Here is a 16444-nt window from a genome sequence, read left to right as displayed (position 1 = left end):
GGTTCAGGGTGGTTTATATATATAATAACAGATACCCCGGGAGGGAGTTACAGACTGGAATCTAATTGAGGGGTTTGGATGGTTTATATACAGAATAACAGATACCCCGGGAGGGAGTTACAGACTGGAATCTAATCGAGGGGTTTGGATGGTTTATATACAGAATAACAGATACCCGGGAGGGAGTTACAGACTGGAATCTAATTGAGGGGTTTGAGGTGGTTTATATATAGAATAACAGATACCCGGGAGGGAGTTATGGACTGGAATCTAATCAAGGGGTTTGGGTGGTTTATATACAGAATAACAGATACCCGGGAGGGAGTTATGGACTGGAATCTAATCGAGGGGTTTGGGTGGTTTATGTACAGAATAACAGATATCCCGGGAGGGAGTTACAGACTGGAATCTAATCGAGGGGTTTGGGTGGTTTATATACAGAATAACAGATACCCGGGAGGGAGTTACAGACTGGAATCTTATTGAGGGGTTCAGGGTGGTTTATATATATAATAACAGATACCCTGGGAGGGAGTTACAGACTGGAATCTAATTGAGGGGTTTGGATGGTTTATATACAGAATAACAGATACCCCGGGAGGGAGTTACAGACTGGAATCTAATCGAGGGGTTTGGATGGTTTATATACAGAATAACAGATACCCGGGAGGGAGTTACAGACTGGAATCTAATTGAGGGGTTTGAGGTGGTTTATATATAGAATAACAGATACCCGGGAGGGAGTTATGGACTGGAATCTAATCAAGGGGTTTGGGTGGTTTATATACAGAATAACAGATACCCGGGAGGGAGTTATGGACTGGAATCTAATCGAGGGGTTTGGGTGGTTTATGTACAGAATAACAGATATCCCGGGAGGGAGTTACAGACTGGAATCTAATCGAGGGGTTTGGGTGGTTTATATACAGAATAACAGATACCCGGGAGGGAGTTACAGACTGGAATCTAATTGAGGGGTTTGGGTGGTTTATATACAGAATAACAGATACCCGGGAGGGAGTTACAGACTGGAATCTAATTGAGGGGTTTGAGGTGGTTTCTATATAGAATAACAGATACCCCGGGAGGGAGTTACAGACTGGACTCTAATCGAGGGGTTTGGGTGGTTTATATACAGAATAACAGATACCCGGGAGGGAGTTACAGACTGGAATCTAATTGAGGGGTTTGAGGTGGTTTCTATATAGAATAACAGATACCCCGGGAGGGAGTTACAGACTGGAATCTAATCGAGGGGTTTGGGTGGTTTATATACAGAATAACAGATACCCCGGGAGGGAGTTACAGACTGGAATCTAATCGATGGGTTTGAGTGGTTTATATACAGAATAACAGATACCCGGGAGGGAGTTACAGACTGGAATCGAATCGAGGTGTGAGGGTGGTTTATATACAGAATAACAGATACCCCGGGAGGGAGTTACAGACTGGAATCTAATGGAGGGGTTTGGGTGGTTTATATACAGAATAACAGATACCCCGGGAGCGAGTTACAGACTGGAATCGAATCGAGGGGTGAGGGTGGTTTATATATAGAATAACAGATACCCGGGAGGGAGTTATGGACTGGAATCTAATTGAGGGGTTTGGGTGGTTTATATACAGAATAACAGATACCCCGGGAGGGAGTTACAGACTGGAATCTAATCGAGGGGTGAGGGTGGTTTATTTACAGAATAACAGATACCCCGGGAGGGAGTTATGGACTGGAATCTAATCGAGGGGTGAGGGTGGTTTATTTACAGAATAACAGATACCCCGGGAGGGAGTTACAAACTGGAATCTAATCGAGGGGTGAGGGTGGTTTATTTACAGAATAACAGATACCCCGGGAGGGAGTTACAGACTGGAATCTAATGGAGGGGTTTGGGTGGTTTATATACAGAATAACAGATACCCCGGGAGCGAGTTACAGACTGGAATCAAATCGAGGGGTGAGGGTGGTTTATATATAGAATAACAGATACCCGGGAGGGAGTTATGGACTGGAATCTAATTGAGGGGTTTGGGTGGTTTATATACAGAATACCAGATACCCGGGAGGGAGTTACAGACTGGAATCTAATTGAGGGGTTTGGGTGGTTTATATACAGAATAACAGATACCCCGGGAGGGAGTTACAGACTGGAATCGAATCGAGGGGTGAGGGTGGTTTATATACAGAATAACAGATACCCGGGAGGGAGTTACAGACTGGAATCGAATCGAGGGGTGAGGGTGGTTTATTTACAGAATAATAGATACCCCGGGAGGGAGTTATGGACTGGAATCTAATCGAGGGGTGAGGGTGGTTTATTTACAGAATAACAGATTCCCGGGAGGGAGTTACAGACTGGAATCTAATCGAGGGGTGAGGGTGGTTTATTTACAGAATAACAGATACCCCGGGAGCGAGTTACAGACTGGAATCGAATCGAGGGGTTCGGGGTGGTTTATTTACAGAATAACAGATACCCGGGAGGGAGTTACAGACTGGAATCTAATCGAGGGGTGAGGGTGGTTTATTTACAGAATAACAGATACCACGGGAGGGAGTTATGGACTGGAATCTAATCGAGGGGTGAGGGTGGTTTATTTACAGAATAACAGATACCCCGGGAGGGAGTTACAAACTGGAATCTAATCGAGGGGTGAGGGTGGTTTATTTACAGAATAACAGATACCACGGGAGGGAGTTATGGACTGGAATCTAATCGAGGGGTGAGGGTGGTTTATTTACAGAATAACAGATACCCCGGGAGGGAGTTACAGACTGGAATCTAATCGAGGGGTTTGGGTGGTTTATATACAGAATACAGATACCTGGATCTCCTCATCTTTTCCAGGAATTTCTGTTTCTGTTTCTGATTTACAACATCTGTAGTTCTTTTAGTTTTTAATTGATTCCCGGGTGGGAGTTGCAGACAGCAATCTAACCGAGGGATCTCTGAACTCTCTAGGTTACCGATATCTCGATGCTTTGATGTGTTGAATGGTTTGGTTTCGTGACTGGATTCCCTTCATTTTGCTTGGCAAGGCATTGACCAGTTCGGTTTCTGCTGTGATCTCTCTGCTGTGATTATTCTCTGTGCTGCCTGCTCTGTTTTTCCACACAGCGAATGAATTTGTCCGTCACAATGCCTGGCAGATGACCCGCGTGTACCCCAGTGGATTCAGAACAGATTCCTCAAACTTCAGTCCCCAGGAGATGTGGAATGCAGGCTGCCAGATAGGTAACCAATCACCTCATGGGATCCAGTGGATCAGGGAGCTGTGGTGCTCTGTGAGTTGCTCAGGGTGGGGGAACAGAATCTGCATAACGGATGCGAAACCTTCCTCTTAAAGATAGGGTGGGAAATATGGACCTTCATGTTTCAGAATCATACGATGGTTAGAGTGCATAGGAAGACCATTCGGCCTATTGACTCCATGCTGGTCTCTGTAAGAGCTACTCAGTAGTGCCACTCCCCTGCCCCACCTTTCCCACGTGGCCCAGTAAATGTTTGCTGTTCCCACACTCACAAACGGCACATGAAAGATTGGAACCACTCTCTGCGTATTTACCAGTGCATTACCCCGACCCCATCTGATTGAATTATGTTCACGAACCTCCCCCAGTGGGACCTTATCTAAAATTTGCTGAAAATCCAAATACACCACATCCACTGGTTCCCTCATCTCGTAGCATTCTAGTGAAACACGAACAAGTTTTGCCAGTCACGGTATCCCTTTCACAAATCCATGTTGACTCAGTCCCAGTCAAATCACCATGTTTTAAGTGTCCAATAATTGTGTGCTTTAGAATAGATTCTAGAATGTTCCTTATTTCTGATGTTTGACTAACAGTAGTTAATCTCTCTATTTCTTAAACAGTGGGCTGACATTTGCAATTTTCAGTCTGCAGGTACTTTGTCAGAACGATTAGAATTTGGAAGAATTATCACCAATACACCCACCTCTCAATAACCCCCTAAGATGGGTCTCAGTAGTTAAACTTCAGTCCCATTAACTTCTACAATATTATCTTTTTACTAATTTGTTTCAGTTCCTCACTCTCACTAGTCCCTTGGATCGCTATCATTTCCAAGCGATTTCTGATATGTTCCTATCAGACACAAAATAATTATTTGGTTTCTCTGCATTTTTTCTGTTTTGCATTACAAAAACTCCTGCCTTTGCCTATAGTGGACTGACATTTATCTTCATTAATCTTTTGATGTTTCACCTTTTTTAAACGTATTTTTACATTTAGAGACTTTTACTGCCTGTTTTTATGTTTCTTGCTAAATTATATTAATTATCTATCAACTTTCTTTATCAACTTCTTCATCTTTTGCTGAGCTCCCAATCCTTAACCATATTACTTTATTTTTGACAACTTTAAAAGTCTCTCTTTTTGATCTAGATAAATCTTTAACTTCCTTTGTTAGCGACAGTTGACTCATTTTTCCTGTTGGGAATTTTGTGCCTTAAATTAATGATGTTCATCGTAAACCTTGTACTAATTCTTTAAATACTAGCCATTGCCTGGCCACCATAATATCTTTTAATGTATTTTCCCAGTCTACAACAGTCAGTTTGCTCCTTATACCTTTATAGTTTAATTTGTTTAGATTTAAGACTTGAGTTTCAGGTTCAACTACATCCTTTTCCAACTTAATACATTTTCTAATATATTATGATCGCTCTTCCCTAAAGGTTCTTTTACAACAGGACTATTAATCAGCCCTTACAAATTGCATAGCTCTATAAAAACCGATTTCCTGGGTTTTTTTAATTGCTTGTGGGACATGGGCATCACTGGCTGGGCCCAGCATTTATTGCCTGTCCCTAGTTGCCCCTTGAGAAGGTGGGGGTGAGCTGCTTCTTGAACCACTGCAGTCTGTGTGCTATAGGTAGACCCACAATTTCACTTAGGGAGGGAATTCCAGGATTTTGATCCAGTGACAGTGAACGTAAAGCGATATATTTCAGGATGGTGAGTGGCTTGGAGGGGAACTTGCAGAGGGTGGTGTTCCCATGTATCTGCTGCCCTTGTCCTTCTAGATGGAAGTGGTTGTGGATTTGAAAGGTTCTGCCTGAGGGTCTTTGGTGAAGTTCTGCAGTGCATCTTGTAGATAGTACACACTGCTGCTACTATTGAGTTGGTTCCTCAATGTGCTGTCCAGAGAACCATATCAATCACATTCTAGGAACTCCTGCTGCACTACAGTGATTCACATCAAGAAATAGACTCAGAGAGGTCTACAGAGTAGAAACACACCCTTCGGTCCAACCAGTCCATGCCGAACATAATCCCAAACTTAACTCATCCCACCTGCCTGCTCCTGGACAATATCCCTCCAAACATTTCTTATTCATGAACTTACCTAAATATCTTTTAAATGTTGTAACTGCACCTGCATCCACCACTTCCTCTGCAAGGTCATTCCACACACAGACCACTCTCTGTGTAAAAATGTTGTCCCTCATGTCTTTGTAATGTCTTTCTCCACTGAGCTTAAAAATATGTCCCCCTATTGAAACTCGTCCACCCTCGAGAAAAGGCGTCGGCCATTCCCCATAGCCATGCCCCTCAAGATTTTATAAACCTCTGTAAGGTCACCCCTCAACCTCCTGCTCTGCTGTGAACAAAGTCCCAGCCTATCCAGCCTCTCCTTATCATTCAAACCTTCCATTCCCAGCAACACCCTGGTAAATCTCTCTGAACCCTGGATAGTTTTAATAATATCCTTCCAATAAGAGGGTGACTAGAACTAGACAGAGCACTCCTGAAGAGGCCTCACCAACTTCAACGTTATGTCACTACTCCGATACTCAAAGGACTGAGCAATGAAGGCTAGTGTGCGCAACACTTTCTTAACCTCCCTGTCTACATGAGATGCACTTCAAAGAATTATGTACCTGAACCCTGAGGTCCCTCATGTTCTACAACACTACCCAATGCTCCACTTTTAATTGTATGAGTTCTACCCTTGTAAATTAAAATCATCCACGTTTACTACATTGCCCTGTTACTGGCGTTTTTAATTTCCTGAATTATACATGCCCTACATTAGCCCGTTACCATTTTGAGGCGTGTTAAGAATTCCCATCAATGTTTGATGCTCCTTGCTGTTTCATAATTCCACCCGAACATTCTATAGATTAAAAGTCATTAATATATTGCCAAGTGAACCATGATTCTGGGAATCCCGGAGGATGTTGCCTGGTATGAAAGGTGCTAGCTATGAAGAGAGGTTGAGTAGGTTAGGTTTATTTTCATTAGAAAAAAGGAGATTGAGGGGGGACCTGATTGAGGTTTACAAAATCATGAAGGGTATAGACAGGGTGGATAGAGACAAGCTTTTTCCCAGGGTGAAGGATTCAATAACCAGAAGTCACGCTTTCAAGGTGAGAGGTGGAAAGTTTAAGGGGGATATGTGCATCAAGTACTTCACACAGAGGGTGGTGGGCATTTGGAACGCGTTGCCAGCAGAGGTGGTAGAGGCAGGCACAGTAGATTCATTTAAGATGCGTCTGGACAGATGCATGTGTAGGTGGGGAGCAGAGGGATCCAGATGCTTAGGAATTGGGCGATGGGTTTAGACATTGGATTTGGGTCGGCTCAGGGTTGGAGGCCGAAGGGCCTGTTCCCGGGCTGTAAATTTTCTTTGTTCTTTGGTTGTTAATCTATGGAATTATTTGCACAGTGATGAAACTTCAATAGACGCTTTTAAAGCTAAGGTTGATATATCTTTGAACAGTGAAGGAATTAAGGGTTACAGTGAGAGTGTAGGAAAGTGGGTCTGAGTCTATGGAATGGTGGAGTGGACTCGAGGAGTCGGATGGCCTACCCCTGCTCCTAGTTCTGATGTTCTTATGCGATTCTATTATGGAATGGTGGAGTGGACTCGAGGAGTCGGATGGCCTACCCCTGCTCCTAGTTCTGATGTTCTTATGCGATTCTATTATGGAATGGTGGAGTGGACTCGAGGAGTCGGATGGCCTACCCCTGCTCCTATTTCTGATGTTCTTATGCGATTCTATTATGGAATGGTGGAGTGGACTCGAGGAGTCGGATGGCCTACCCCTGCTCCTAGTTCTGATGTTCTTATGCGATTCTATTATGGAATGGTGGAGTGGACTCGAGGAGTCGGATGGCCTACCCCTGCTCCTAGTTCTGATGTTCTTATGCGATTCTATTATGGAATGGTGGAGTGGACTCGAGGAGTCGGATGGCCTACCCCTGCTCCTAGTTCTGATGTTCTTATGCGATTCTATTATGGAATGGTGGAGTGGACTCGAGGAGTCGGATGGCCTACCCCTGCTCCTAGTTCTGATGTTCTTATGCGATTCTATTATGGAATGGTGGAGTGGACTCGAGGAGTCGGATGGCCTACCCCTGCTCCTAGTTCTGATGTTCTTATGCGATTCTATTATAAACATTCCTCCTGTCCGATAAACATATGTTCACAATATTCTCCCTCCCCCCGACACTCAGCAAATTTTGGATCTTTTCCCCGATGTCTCTTTTATTCTCCATGAGCTCTGACCTGCCCACAGCTCGATGACATAACATCAACAGCATCCCCTTCGTCTAACCCCTCTGCAACCCGTTACCAACCCAGACTAGATCCCCAAATCTGATTACCATCCGGCAGGATCCAGAATGTACTTTTAAGTAGGCAGAGCTTGAAATCCCAGTTACTTATCAAGAGAATAATGTCACAAGGTTCCAACTTTAAACAAACAGAAGAAAATTGTACAACAAGAGTCAACAAGTAAATGGTGAATCTGACCTGTCTTATACTCTAACATTTGGAAATAACATGCGGTAAACATCAATTAACAGGTAAACTGTGGGCGAATGCACCATCAAACGACTCCTTAAGTACCAGGCACAACTGAGGCAGGTCCTAGGAACTTCTCAGTAACCAACCAGATGAGTGTAGTCACTAGGGGGTTCCAAACATTTGACAAAACTCCCACACAATAGATTTCAGCTGCTCTCTTTTGAGGATCCAGCCTCTGATTTCCCTCACTAGCCCCTCCCACTCTGATTTCCCTCACTAGCCCCGCCCACTCTGATTTCCCTCACTAGCCCCTCCCACTCTGATTTCCCCCACTAGTCCCGCCCATTCTGATTTCCCTCACTAGCCCCGCCCACTCTGATTTCCCTCACTAGCCCCTCCCACTCTGATTTCTCTCAATAGCTCCTCCCACTCAGATTTCCCTCACTAGCCCCTCCCACTCAGATTTCTCTCAATAGCTCCTCCCACTCTGATTTCTGTCTGTAGCCTTCCCACTCTGATTTCCCTCACTAGCCCCTCCCACTCTGATTTCCTTCACTAGCCCCTCCCACTCTGATTTCCTTCACTAGCCCCTCTCACTCTGATTTCACTCACTAGCTCCTCCCACTGATTTCCCTCATTAGCCTCGCCCACTCTGATTTCCCTCACTAGCCCCTCCCACTGATTTCCCTCACTAGCCCCTCCCACTGATTTCCCTCACTAGCCCCTCTCACTGATTTCCCTCACTAGCCCCTCCCACTCTGAATGCTGCTTCCCAATAGCTCAGCTCCCCCCTCCTGAGATTGGATTCTCCTGGCTGATATTGAATCACCAACATGGTTCTATCTCTCCAGTTGTTCTGAATGGAACCCCCCTGTACCGGGGCATCAGTCTACCCCACGTACAGCTTCACTAACAGCCAGCCACTGGCTCTGTTTGTAAAACTGTCCACCTCTCTCAGACACATCATCCTGTCCATCCCACTGCACTGATAAGTGTCCCAGAACTTTTCCCAGCTCCCAGCCTGTAACCTCAGTCACCTTCATAGCTCCGAGTGTGAAAATGTAAGTGTGTGAGCATGAGAGTGTGAGAATGTGTGTGTGTGCGCATGTATGTGTGTGAGTCGCTGTGTGTGTGTGTGAATGTCTGTGTGAGTCTGTGTGTGTGTGTGTGTGTCTGTGTGTGTGTCTGTGTGAGTGTGAGTGTCTGTGTGTAAGTGTGAGTGTCTGTGTGTGTGTGAGTGTGTGTGTGTGTGTGTGTGTGTCTGTGTGTGAGTGTGTGTGTGTCTGTGTATGTGTGTGTCTGTGTGTGTGAGTGAGTGTGTGTGTGTATGTGTGTGAGTGTTTGTGTGTCTGTGTGTGAGTGTGTGTGTGAGTGTCTGTGTGTGTGTGTGTGAGTGTCTGTGTGTGTGTGTGAGTGTGTGAGTGTCTGTGTGTGTGTGTCTGTGTATGTGTGTGTCTGTGTGTGAGTGTCTGTGTATGTGTGTGTCTGTGTATGTGTGTGTCTGTGTGTGTGTGTCTGTGTGTGTGTGTCTGTGTGTGAGTGAGTGTGTGTGAGTGAGTGTGTGTGTGTATCTGTGTGTGAGTGTGAGTGTCTGTCTGTGTGTGAGTGAGTGTGTGTGTATCTGTGTGTGAGTGTGAGTGTCTGTGTGTGAGTGAGTGTGTGTGTATCTGTGTGTGAGTGTGAGTGTCTGTCTGTGTGTGAGTGAGTGTGTGTGTATCTGTGTGTGAGTGTGAGTGTCTGTCTGTGTGTGAGTGAGTGTGTGTGTATCTGTGTGTGAGTGTGAGTGTCTGTGTGTGAGTGAGTGTGTGTGTATCTGTGTGTGAGTGAGTGTCTGTGTGTGTCGCTGTGTGTGTGTGCGAGAGAAGTACATTTGGTGACCCCCCCCCGGTCACAGTTGGCTCTCTCGTCTCCATGGTGACAGCACTGACTGACACGGTTTTTCCTGTTGTTTCCTGTGAAGTGGCGTTGAATTTCCAGACAGCTGGGGAGGAGATGGACTTGAACGACGGCCTCTTCAGTCGGAATGCTCGCTGCGGCTTTGTCCTGAAACCCACCTTCATGAGAACGGTGGCATCGAACTTTGACCCTGAAAACCCCCGAGGTACGGCTGGTTATCGGCCTCTCAATCTAACGATCCAGGTAAGCTCATTAATGTCTCCCCTCCATCTCTCCCTCGGTCTCTCCTTTCTCTGTCACCCTGAAGACCAGAAAACATAGAAGCCAGAATCCTGTACCTGAGTGCACTCTCACTCTGGTTCAGTACCGAGGCCCCTTGGTACCTAAGACAGTGCCATAACCATTACAGTGTACTCCTGCCAGAACATGTCATAACAAAGCCAGTTCTGATCCTACAGAAATAGACCACTCAGCCCATCTGTCTGCCTCAGCTTTGAGAACCCTCTGTGGTAAAGTTAATATCCACCCAACACCAGGTTATAGTCCAACAGGTTTATTTGGAAGCACTAGCTTTCGGAGCGCTGCCCCTTCATCAGGTCACTAGTAGAACAGGGTCACAGTATTAAAAGATTCGCAAGCTTGTATTTTCAAATAAACCCGTTGGACTATAATCACCCCCAATACCTGAGCAGTTTGAACTCTCTAATTCCTGAAACTTCCTGCAGCCTTTATTGTTCCCTCTAATCCAGGTAACATTTCAATCTCTCAACTGCACACACTGTTGTTGTGGTTCTGTTCGCCGAGCTGGGAATTTGTGTTGCAGACGTTTCGTCCCCTGTCTAGGTGACATCCTCAGTGCTTGGGAGCCTCCTGTGAAGCGCTTCTGTGATGTTTCCTCAGGCATTTATAGTGGTTTGAATCTGCCGCTTCCGGTTGTCAGTTCCAGCTGCCCCCAGCCTGACCCTCACCGCCGACCACACACCGCCCCAAGCCTGACCCTCACCGCCATCCACACACCACCCCCAACCTGACCCTCACCGCCATCCACACACCACCCCCAACCTGACCCTCACCGCCATCCACACACCACCCCCAACCTGACCCTCACCGCCATCCACACACCACCCCCAACCTGACCCTCACCGCCATCCACACACCACCCCCAACCTGACCCACGTCTGCAACACAAATTCCCAGCTCGGCGAACAGAACCACAACAACGAGCACCCAAACTACAAATCTTCTCCCAAACTTTGCACACACTGTAACTGTGCATCTACTCTTACACACACTCAGTCACTCACTCAGTCTCTCACTCACTCAGTCTCTCACTCACTCAGTCTCTCACTCAGTCACTCTCTCACTCAGTCACTCTCTCACTCATTCATTCACTCACTCACTCACTCACCCACCGGAGTGACACGGTGGCACAGTGGTTAGCACTGCTGCCTCACAGCGCCAGAGACCCGGGTTCAATTCCTGCCTCGGGTGACTGTCTGTGTGGAGTTTGCACGTTCTCCCCGTGTCTGTGTGGGTTTCCTTCCACAGTCCAGAGGTGTGCAGGCCAGATGAATTGGCCACGTTAAATTGCCCGTAGTGTTAGTTGCATTAGTCAGAGGGAAATGTGTTACTCTTCGGTGGGTCAGTGTGGACTTGTTGGTTCGAAGGGCCTGTTTCCATGCTGTAGGTAATCTAATCACTCTCTCATTCAGTCATTCTCTCACTCACTCATTCACTCACTCTTTCACTCAATCTCTCACTCTCTCACCCACTCACTCTCTCATTCACTCACTCACTCTCTCATTCACTCACTCACTCTCATTCACTCTCCCATTCTCTCATTCTCTCACTCTCTCACTCTCATTCTCTCACTCACACATTCACTCACTTACTCACTCACTCAGTCACTCACCCACCCTCTCACTCATTCACTGATTCATTCACTCACTCACTCTCACTCAATCACTCCTTTCACACTCAGTAAACCTGTCTCCCTTTCTCTCACTTCCTCACACTTCTTCTCTCTCTTTCGTTTTCTTTCCCTCTTACTCACCTTCCCCCCCTCTCTCTCTCCCCCCCCGCTGTATCTCTCACTCTGACTCTACCACTGTCCATCTCTCTCTCTCTCTCCCCCCCCCCACCCTCTCTCTCTCTCTCTCTATCTCTCTCCCCCCACCCTCTCTCTCTCCCCCCACCCTCTCTCCCTCCCCCCACCCACCCACCCACTCTCTCCCCCACTCTCTTCCCCCACTCTCTTCCCCCCACCCTCTCCCTCTCTCCCACCCCCACCCTCTCGCCCCCACCCTCTCCCTCTCTCTCCCCACCTCTCCCTCTCTCCCCCCCACCCTCTCCCCCCCACCCTCTCCCTCTCTCTCTCTCCCCTCACCCTCTCTCTCTCTCTCTCCCCCCCCCACCCTCTCTCTCTCTCTCCCCACCCTCTCTCTCTCCCCCACCCTCTCTCTCTCTTTCTCTCTCCCGCCCACCCTCTCTCTCCGTCCCTCCCCCCCACCCTCTCCCCCCCTCCCCCCACCCTCTCTCTCTCCCCTCTCCCCCCTCCCCCCACCCTCTCTCTCTCCCCCCTCCCCCCAACCTCTCTCTCGCCCCCCCACCCCCTCTCTCTCTCTCCCCCCACCCTCTCTCTCTCTCTCTCCCCCCCACCCCCTCTCTCTCTCTCCCCCCCCACCCTCTCTCTCTCTCTCTCTTCCCCCCACCCTCTCTCTCTCTCTCTTCCCCCCCACCCTCTCTCTTTCCCACCACCCTCTCTCTTCCCCCCCCACTGCCCTCTCTCTTCCCTTCCCACCACCCTCTCTCTTCCCCCCTCTCTCTTCCCCCCACCCTCTCTCTTCTTCCCCCCTCTCTTCTCCCCCCCACCCTCTCTCTTCTCCCCCCCACCCTCTCTCTTCCCCCCCCCACCACCCTCTCTCTTCCCCCCCCCACCACCGTCTCTCTTCACCTCCCACCACCCTCTCTCTTTCCCCGTCTCTTCCCCCCTCCCTCTCTCATCCCGCCCTCCCTCTCTCATCCCACCCCTCTCATTCCCCCCCATCCCCCCACCCTCTCTCTTCCCCCCATTCCCCCCCACCCCCCCACCCTCTCTCTTCCCCCTCACCCTGTCTCTTCCCTCCCACCCTCTCCCTTCCCCCCCAAACCCCTCTCTTCCCCCCCAACCCCTCTCTTCCCCCCAAACCCCTCTCTTACCCCCCAACCCCCTCTCTTCCCCCCCAACCCCCTCTCTTCCCCCCCAACACTCTCTCTTCCCCCCCAACCCTCTCTCTTCCCCCCCAACCCTCTCTCTTCGCCCCCAACCCTCTCTCTTCCCCCCCAACCCTCTCTCTCCCCCCCAAACCCTCTCTCTTCCCCCCCCAACCCTCTCTCTTCCCCCCCCAACCCTCTCTCTTCCCCCCCCCCGCCAACCCTCTCTCTTCCCCCCCCCCCCGCCAACCCTCTCTCTTCCCCCCCCCCCCCCCCCCCCCCCCGCCAACCCTCTCTCTTCCCCACCCTCTCTCTCTCCCCCTCTCCCTCTAGGTAATCAGTGGGCAGCAGTTACCGAAGGTGGCCAATAGCAAGGAGGGATCGATAGTGGATCCATTGGTGCGAGTGGAGATCCATGGAGTGGCTATGGACACCGTGAAACAGGAGACACGGTACATCGATAATAACGGTATGAGCACCCACCCCTCCCCAGATCATTGCCCCCCCCTCCCCATGTCCCCATCTGTCTCCTCCATCTTACCCCCCTCCCCATTCCTCTGTTCGCATTCCCATCGCCCCCACCGAGTTCCCCCATTAGCTCCCACCACCCACCCCCCCTCACATCCCCCCTCACATCCCCTTCCCTCACACCCATCCCCCACACCCCACTTTCTTGGGAAGAGAGAGTGAGTGAGAAACAAAGGGAAAGACAGAGAATGAGGTGGCGAGAATGAGACAGAGAATGTGAGAGAGGTAGAGGCAGAACGAGTACAAATGAGGGTGTGAGGGATTGAGAGGAAGAAAGTGAGTATCTGACAGTGAGAATATGGGGGGTGATTATAAAACGGGAGAGGGTACAAAACACTTTTTACCAGCGACAGGAGGGTTTGAGCTACAGAGAGAGGCTGAACAGGCTGGAGCTGTTTTCCCTGGAGCGTCGGAGGCTGAGGAGTGACCTTAGAACATAGAAGAATATAGCGCAGTACAGGCCCTTTGGCCCTCGATGTTGCGCCGATCCAAGCCCACCTAACCTACATTAACCCACTATCCTCCATATGCCTATCCAATGTCCGTTTAAATGCCCATAAAGAGGGAGAGTCCACCACTGCTACTGGCAGGGCATTCCATGAATTCACGACTCGCTGAGTAAAGAATCTACCCCTAACATCTGTCCTATACCTACCACCCCTTAATTTAAAGCTATGCCCCCTCGAGGTTTATAAAATTATGAGGGGCATGGATAGGATAAATAGACCAAGTCTTTTCCCTGGAGTCAGGGAGTCCAGAACTAGAGGGTTTAGGGTGAGAGGGGAAAGATATAAGAGATCTAAAGGGCAACATTTTCACACAGAGGGTGGTACGTGTATGGAATGAGCTGCCAGAGGAAGTGGTGGAGTTTGGTACAACTGCAACATTTAAGAGGCATCTGGATGGGTATATGAATAGGAAGGGTTTGGAGGGATATGGGCCGGGTGCTGGCAGGTGGGACTAGATTGGGTTGGGATATCTGGGCGGTATGGACAGGTTGGACCAAAGGGTCTGGTTCTGTGCTGTCTGACTCGGTGATTTATATAAGTGGATCTGGAGCACATGAGAGTGAATGGGAATGTGTGTGACAGTGTGTGTATACATACGTGTGAGTGTATGTAAGTGAGAGGGTATGTGAGTGTGTGTACGAGAGAGTGCATGTGTATGTGAGTTTGTGCGTGTGAGTGTGAGAGTGTGTGTTACTGTGTGAAGGTTTTGGTGTGTGTGTTAGTATGAGAGTGTTAGTGTGTGTGAGTATGATGTGTATTAGTGTGTGTTAGTGTGTCTTAGTGTATGTGTTAGTGTGTGTTAGTGTGACAGTGTATTAGTGTATGAGAATGTTAGTGTGTGTATTAGTGTGTTGAGTATGAGAGTGTGTTAGTGTGCATGTTAGTGTGACAGTGTGTGAGTATGAGTGTGTGTTAGAGGGTGTGTGTGAATATGAGAGTTTTAGAGGGTGTGTGTTAGTGTGACAGTGTGTTAGTGTGTGTGTATGAGAGTGCGTTAGTGTGCGTATTTGTGTGTTTGAGTATGAGAGTGTTAGTGTGCATGTTAGTGTAACAGTGTGTGAGTATGAAGAGTGTGTTAGTGTGTGTGTGAGTATGAGTGTGTTAGTGTGTGAGAATGAGTGTTAGTGTGAGTATGAGAGTGTGTTAGTGTGTGTGCTAGTGTGAGAGTGTTAATGTATGTGTGAGTATGAGAGTGTGTTAGTGTGAGTGTGTTAATGTATTCATTAGTGTAAGAATGTGTTAGTATGTGCGTCAGTGTGAGAGTGTGTGAGTGTGTATGTTTGTGTGAGTGTGTTAGTGTGTGTTAGTGTGAGAGTGCATTAGTATGTGTGTTAGTGTGTGGGTCAGTGAGAGAGTGTGTTAGTGTGTGCATCAGTGTGAAAGCGTGTTAGTCTGTGTGTTAGTGTGTATGTTAGTGTGTGTTAGTGTGAGAGTGTGTTAGTGTGTGTCAGTGTGAGAGTGTGTTAGTGTGTGCATCAGTGTGAGAGCGTGTTAGTGTGTGTGTTAGTGTGTGTGTCAGTGTGAGTCAGTGTGAGAGTGTGTTAGTGTGTACGTCAGTGTGAGAGCGTGTTAGTGTGTGTGTCAGTGTGAGAGTGTGTTAGTGTGTGCGTCAGTGTGAGAGCGTGTCAGTGTGTGCGTCAGTGTGAGAGTGTGTTAGTGTGTGCGTCAGTGTGAGAGTGTGTTAGTGTGTGCATCAGTGTGAGAGCGTGTCAGTGTGTGTGTCAGTGTGAGAGTGTGTTAGTGTGTGCGTCAGTGTGAGAGCGTGTCAGTGTGTGTGTCAGTGTGAGAGTGTGTTAGTGTGTGCGTCAGTGTGAGAGCGTGTCAGTGTGTGTGTCAGTGTGAGAGTGTGTTAGTGTGTGTCAGTGTGAGAGTGTATGTCAGTGTGAGAGTGTGTTAGTATGTGCATCAGTGTGAGAGCGTGTTAGTGTGTGTGTCAGTGTGAGAGTGTGTTAGTGTGTGCATCAGTGTGAGAGCGTGTCATTGTGTGTGTTAGTGTGAGAGTGTGTTAGTGTGTGTCAGTGTGAGAGTGTGTTAGTGTGTGCATCAGTGTGAGAGCGTGTCATTGTGTGTGTCAGTGTGAGAGTGTGTGTCAGTGTGAGAGTGTGTTAGTGTGTGCGTCAGTGGGAGTGTGTGTTAGTGTGTGCGTCATTGTGAGTGTGTTTGTGTCTGTGTCAGTGTGAGAGTGTGTTAGTGTGTGCGTCAGTGTGAGAATATGAGTGTGCTAGTGTGTGTTAGTGTGCGCGTTAGTGAGAGAGTGTGTTAGTGTGTACATCAGTGTGAGAGTGTGTTAGTGTGTGCGTCAGTGTGAGAATGTGTTAGTGTGTGTTAGTGTGTACATCAGTGTGAGTGTGTTAGTGAGTGCATCAGTGTGAGAGTGTTAATGTGTGTTAGTGTGTGTTATTGTGTGAGAGTGTGTTAGTGTGTGCATCAGTGTGAGAGTGTGTTAGTGTGTGTTAGTGTGTACATCAGTGTGAGAGCGTGTTAGTGTGTGCGTCAGTGTGAGAATGTGTTAGTGTGTGTTAGTGTGTACATCAGTGTGAGTGT

At 48.1% G+C, this 16444-nt stretch overlaps 1 protein-coding gene across 1 annotated transcript in view; it reads left to right on the top strand.

The window, feature by feature from the left end:
• LOC140482483 (1-phosphatidylinositol 4,5-bisphosphate phosphodiesterase delta-4-like) overlaps window positions 1-16444 on the top strand; it is a 157283-nt gene that overhangs the window by 133555 nt on the left and 7284 nt on the right. The window contains exons 12-14 of the mRNA XM_072580015.1: window positions 3117-3233; window positions 9736-9914; window positions 13197-13332. Coding sequence (XP_072436116.1) covers window positions 3117-3233; window positions 9736-9914; window positions 13197-13332 — 432 coding nt within the window. The remainder of the gene's footprint in view (window positions 1-3116; window positions 3234-9735; window positions 9915-13196; window positions 13333-16444) is intronic.

Source organism: Chiloscyllium punctatum, chromosome 10 (assembly GCF_047496795.1).
Source record: "Chiloscyllium punctatum isolate Juve2018m chromosome 10, sChiPun1.3, whole genome shotgun sequence".
In the NCBI taxonomy this organism is placed as follows: Eukaryota; Metazoa; Chordata; class Chondrichthyes; order Orectolobiformes; family Hemiscylliidae; genus Chiloscyllium; species Chiloscyllium punctatum.
Note: the sequence above shows the minus strand (reverse complement) of the source record. Positions and strands in the feature narration are given on the sequence as shown.